This window comes from Rhyacophila brunnea, unplaced genomic scaffold (assembly GCF_057557595.1).
Source record: "Rhyacophila brunnea isolate RB1 unplaced genomic scaffold, BYU_Rbru_1.0 scaffold_3, whole genome shotgun sequence".
In the NCBI taxonomy this organism is placed as follows: domain Eukaryota; kingdom Metazoa; phylum Arthropoda; class Insecta; order Trichoptera; family Rhyacophilidae; genus Rhyacophila; species Rhyacophila brunnea.
This window is the reverse complement of record NW_028232965.1, coordinates 54,065,167-54,071,166: the sequence shown is the minus strand read 5'-3', so window position 1 is coordinate 54,071,166 and position 6,000 is coordinate 54,065,167. Positions and strand designations below refer to the sequence as shown.

At 27.6% G+C, this 6,000-nt stretch overlaps 1 protein-coding gene across 1 annotated transcript in view; it reads right to left on the bottom strand.

Moving 5' to 3' along the window:
- Positions 1-234: 234 nt before the first annotated feature.
- The window catches only part of LOC147068559 (neuropeptide CCHamide-1 receptor-like), a 122,326-nt gene continuing 116,560 nt past the window's right edge, over positions 235-6,000 (bottom strand). The window contains exon 8 of the mRNA XM_085953000.1: positions 235-322. Within this exon, the coding sequence (XP_085809126.1) occupies positions 235-322 (88 nt within the window). The remainder of the gene's footprint in view (positions 323-6,000) is intronic.

Here is a 6,000-nt window from a genome sequence, read left to right as displayed (position 1 = left end):
ATATCGCAAAATATTAAATAAATGCTTCTCACTGCGTAAAATTAGTATATTTCTTTCAGCCATTTTACTTTTGATAGTTTCATTTCATCACACTTATTTTTGAAAATTGTTTATTGAATCAGTTTATCAGTTATTTCACTTCACTCAGACTGTTATCTATACCACTCATATTGAAATGTTTTTCGACTCGGCCGGCAATTTTCAGTCGTACTCTTGCCAGCTAAAGGATTGTCCTCACATGTTTCCCGAAGACCGCTTCTGTTCCTCCAATCTGCCATTTCGAGTAGCGTTCATTGCTGCCATCTGACGGTCATTACTTTCCCTAAAACAAAAAAATACTGTTATAAAATAAATATTTATGATTGCAAAGAATTGTCAGCTTCATATGAGGTACTCCTCGATCTCCGTAACATACTAGAAATAATGATAATCAATAATTATGGTGTCTTATAATACACGGACGTTTCTGAATAAGTAGGCATATATTTTATATTTAATAAGTAACTTATCTATATATTATTACATCGAATATAATGTACTAGAAACCTACATCCAATGTACCTCGAGCCGAATCTAAATAAAGTGCAATAGGTGACAAAAATAGTTGAACGGTTTTTTAGGACTGACAATAATTTATCAAGAGTAACCACCTATCTAAATTTAGGTTGCGATGCACTCATGCGTGTTTTAGTAATTTTTTAAAGATTCAATACGATAATAGGAAAAAATCGGTGAAATTTTTTTTTTAAATTAACTTATTCGCTGCTGACTATATAATATTTTTTTAATTAGCACCTTTAAAATGCACGTTAATTACATCGATCGGCCGCCTGGTCATTACGCGCATGTGCGTCTTCAGCGTCCAAAGTATTAAGCAATATTTTAAAATATTAAATATTGTCAAGGTTTTTATTACAATATTTTAAAAAAAATCACAATTTTGTAAAACTTCAGAAACATCATCATCATCATCAAACAAAAATCAAATATCCAAAAACACTTGACCTAAAAGTGAAAGACGTGAGATCGAGTCCCACTTGGTCAAACTTTTTTCTAGAATATTTTCTAATAAATAAGCATGACTATTTCTGAGATTTTATCAAAAATTGTGTTTTTTCTATAATAATAAATCTTATAGTAACATTCTGAAGGCTTATTATATTATTGTACAGTAACAAAAAAAATTAAGGCTTAAATAAATCGTCCATGTATGATGTTACGCCTAAAAGGATATGAGTCTAATTTAATGTAACACTTTGTGACAAAGGGGGGAGGGTTGTAGAAAATGGGAACTCTTTTTTCAGAAAATTAGATGAAAACGTGACATGGATATGATAATTTAGACAAAGATGGTGGGGGGGGGGGGGAATAAATGGGATGATGAGGGGTGACATGTTCAAAATTTACCGAAAATATGATGACATCATATCATAAAATTAATGAACCTGAATACAATAATAATTGAAATTATAATCCATGTTTCTTGACAAGACAGTTAGTTAGTTATACATTATATTATTAATGTACGTCCAATAGTAGATATTTCATTGTTGTGGACAGTAATAGATTCACATTTAATGAAGCTTTCAGTAAAGTAGTTCAGCAAAATCAGTGCACGCAACCATTTAGAATAATATGTTTTTCTGGAAATCGTGTAATTTGACGGTGAACATTTTTAATTCATATGATATTGTTTGATAATATATCACTTTTCACATAGGAAATCAACAGCAATGTTAATTGAAAAATTAAGCGTATTTATGGGTGTTTTACGATTTTAAGTCGAATAAGGGTATATATGGCTTTTCCACATTATTTGACGATATATTTCACTTAATATTAATCGATGTACATATGCTTTGATTTTATATGGATATCAATCATTATTTGTTTTATCCAGTTATAGGTTTTTAAATTAGATTTATTAGTTATCTATTAAATTCTATAATATTATAACCATTGGGAATCTCAACCTGGGAAAATCAACAATACGAATATAGAACGAAAATAAACGAATTTATATAATAATATGTCGTGAGCGATCTGGCAATCTGTTCTACCTGCAAAATAGCTAACTGTTCAGGAGAACGAAAAAACTAATTTAAAAATATATTTTATATGAAACTATTAGTTTTTTTGGTACTGTTCGGTTAAAGCGGATACAGCGGAAAACGCATTTTGAAAATAGCCGATAAACTGGATTATTTGTTAGTTTGGGTTAGTTTAGGTTAGGTTAGGTTGGGTTAGGTTAGGTTAGTTAGGTGAGGTTAGGTTAGGTTAGGTTTGGTAAGGTTAACCTAACAAATAATCCAGTTTATCGGCTATTTTCAAAATGCGTTTTCCGCTGTATCCGCTTTAACCGAACAGTACCGTTTTTTTTATCCATGAATGAAATTTATTAAAATACAACGAAGAGCACACATTAACAACGCAGCTGTCATAAGAATGTTGCTAGATAGGTCATTTTGCCGCCAATTTTATTTAATGTTGTAATAGGCCAAATTGTTTTTTCCCTATAACTTTATAAATATTTATTTTAACACATAGGACAAATTGCAAAAGATCCGCACGATTTTTTGACATTAAATGGATACAAAACATTAATTTCAGTAAATATGTCAGATAGGCCATATTGTCAGAATGTCCACGATGTGGTACTTTAGAAATCTGAAATCTAGTGTAATATTTCGAAAAATAAAATCCAGTCATCAAAATCAATGCTAATGCTTATTCTATGTAGCTTTATTAATTTACATAGTACCATAAGGTAACCACAATCATTTTGAGAAAGCTTGATATTATATTTTATGATTTTCAGAACAAAATTACGATAGTGGAGAAATCCAGTCAGGTTTATTTTCAAATAGCGTCAAATTCATTTTAACTACCTAATCACGTAAGCACAAAGGCAAATTCCATCTTGTTAAATGCGATACATTATGAAAGTGATCAGGGAGTCGATGTTTTTTGCTTAGTAAATAAATGCAAACATTTTAGAAAGGAGCAGAGGTGCGTTTTCCTAACGGAATATGAAGCAACAATTCGTAAGAAATTTAAAAGGGGCCTTTGAATAGTTAAAAATATATGCCACTCGGTTATTAAGTTATATTGAAATTTGAAAAAATATGCATATTTCTCACAACCTGAGTGAAATAATTACAAGATAAAAAGAACTTTTTATATACAACGTTTGTAAATTTTTTGTTGAATCATAATATAAACTTGACTTGACTAGCTTAAACGATCAAAAAAAAAATTGTAGTTGATAGAAATACTGAATAATTAAATGTCATTTCATATTGATTTCCATAGTAACGCACGTATATATTATTTAATAATTTAGTTGCTAGGACCCCTTACCAACCAAAATTTTAATTAGATTATTAATTTTTTATCTTAAGGGGCCTGAAAATCAGTAGTGTGGGGCTTCTACGTCACTATAGACGCCACTGGGAAGGAGGAATGAAAGTAATGGAGTTTACCTCATTTGAAAACTATCTCTTGATCTGGGTTATGATGTTTATGATTTAACAATGATGATGGTAAAGTGTGGCGTATCACAGTTTAGACGGCTAACTTATTGTAACAATTGAAACCTCAATACATAAATATGATAAACTACCGTAGATAACCACCAATAGCCACCTTGTGTACAGAAAAGACCCACTGGAGAGTGTTTAAATTATATATTTTGTTTTAATTGTTAATGTAAACTACGATAAAGAACAAAGTTACATAATGTAACATAGGGATTGTAAATAATATTAATTATACGGTTAGTTTTCATAGACATATTATTTTTAGTTATTTATATTTTTGATCATTTTGTCTTTTTGTATCGTACAACAATTAATTAATAAAATTTTTGTTTCGGAATAAAATGTTATAAAAACAAAGTAGTAAATATTCAATCCTTTGGAAATTACTTAATTTTATCGCTTTGTTTCTTTAAAAATACCTCAAAATTTGATATAACGATTATGTTATTAATCAGTAGACTATAATTAAAAAGACTGCGGTTTTGTATCCTATAACCTTCCTTTAATGACGGTATACTTTGTTATCTATTTTCCACATCCTTGTTTTGAAATAAAATTATTGCAATATCCGCGAGGAGCTCACTTGTGGTTTTCCCTGTCATTATCTTTATTTATTTATTTATAATATATTTCTATTATTATTGACTTATAAAATTGTAATGCATTTTCTGGTGTCAAGGTAAAAGGAAATAGTAATACCATGTATGAAGGTACGGTTACCCTAATTTAAAATATAACAAGGGACATTTTTTTAAATGTGCTTTATTGTATTGATAAATACAATTTCTAAAGGGGGAGAGGCACGCCAGCAGAGAACCTAGCGGAAAATTTCTAAGCTTGCAATTTGAGATTTTTTTGATAATTTACAATTTCAACTGTACTAATTAATAAATATATATCTGAAAACATTGAAAAGATTTTATTTATTTTTTAATTTAGAGATAAACTGGCAATTGTAAAAAAATGTGAATTCGTTGCATGGTCAAATCTTATTATTACATTATATTTTATGGCCATACTTATTATTAAAATTTAGTTTATTAAGTGTCAGATTTTCTTTCGTGTAGATTTTCGACTAATTCATCGTTTTAATATTTTTATATATATTTTAAAAAACATCGATTTTTATAAAAATATAAATGTGCATAACTTGAAATCCTTATTATTTATATCAAATCGAGCTTCAATATTGGGACCATGCCTAAAATAAAATTTGATATAAATAAAAAGGATTTCAAGTTATACACATTAATATTTTTATAAAAATTATTAAACTAAATTTTAATAATAAATATGGCCTTAAAATATAATGTAATAATAAGATTTGACCCTGCAACGAATTCACATTTTATTAATTTTTTTTACAATTGCCAGTTTATCTTTAAATTAAGAAAAAAATAAAAATCTTTTTAGTGTTTTCATATAAATATTTATTAATTACTACAGTTTAAATTGTAAATTATCAAAAAAAAATCTCAAATTGCAAGCTTCGTATTTTTCCGTTAGGTGCCTCTTTTCGCCTCTGATAGTATAAGGGGGAGACGCATGCCAGCAGAGAACCTAGCGGAAATATACGAAGCTTGCAATTTGAGATTTTTTTTTGATAATTTACAATTTCAACTGTATTATTTAATAAATATGTATCCGAAAACATTAAAAAGATTTTTTATTTTTTTTTAAACTTTAAGATAAACTTACAATTGTAAAAAAATGTAATAAAATGTGAATTCTTTGCAGGGTCAAATCTTATTATTGCATTATATTTAATGGTCATAATTATAATTAAAATTTAGTTTATTAAGTTTTAGATTTTATGTGGTGTAGATTTTTGACTAATTCATCGTTTTAATATTTTTATATATATTTTAAAAAACATCGATTTTTATAAAAATATAAATGTGTATAACTTGAAATCCTTTTTATTTATATCAACTCGAGCTTCAATATTGTGACCATGCCTAAAATAAAATTTGATATAAATAAAAAGGATTTCAAGTTATACACATTTATATATTTTTTTAAATCGATGTTTTTTAAAATATATATAAAAAATATAAAAACGATGAATTAGTCAAAAATCTACACCACATAAAATCTAAAACTTAATAAACTAAATTTTAATAATAAATATGGCCATAAAATATAATGTAATAATAAGATTTGACCCTGCAACGAATTCACATTTTATTACATTTTTTTACAATTGCCAGTTTATCTTTAAATTTATAAAAAAATAAAAAATCTCTTTAGTGTTTTCAGATACATATTTATTAATTACTACAGTTGAAATTGTAAATTATCAAAAAAAATCTCAAATTGCAAGCTTCGTATTTTTCCGTTAGGTGCCTCTTTTCGCCTCTGATAGTATAAGCATCCCCCATCGAGATATTGAACATTTAAAAAACTTAGCCTTACCGGCCGGTGGACATTTTTTTTATAATGTGTACAACAACCCAGATGC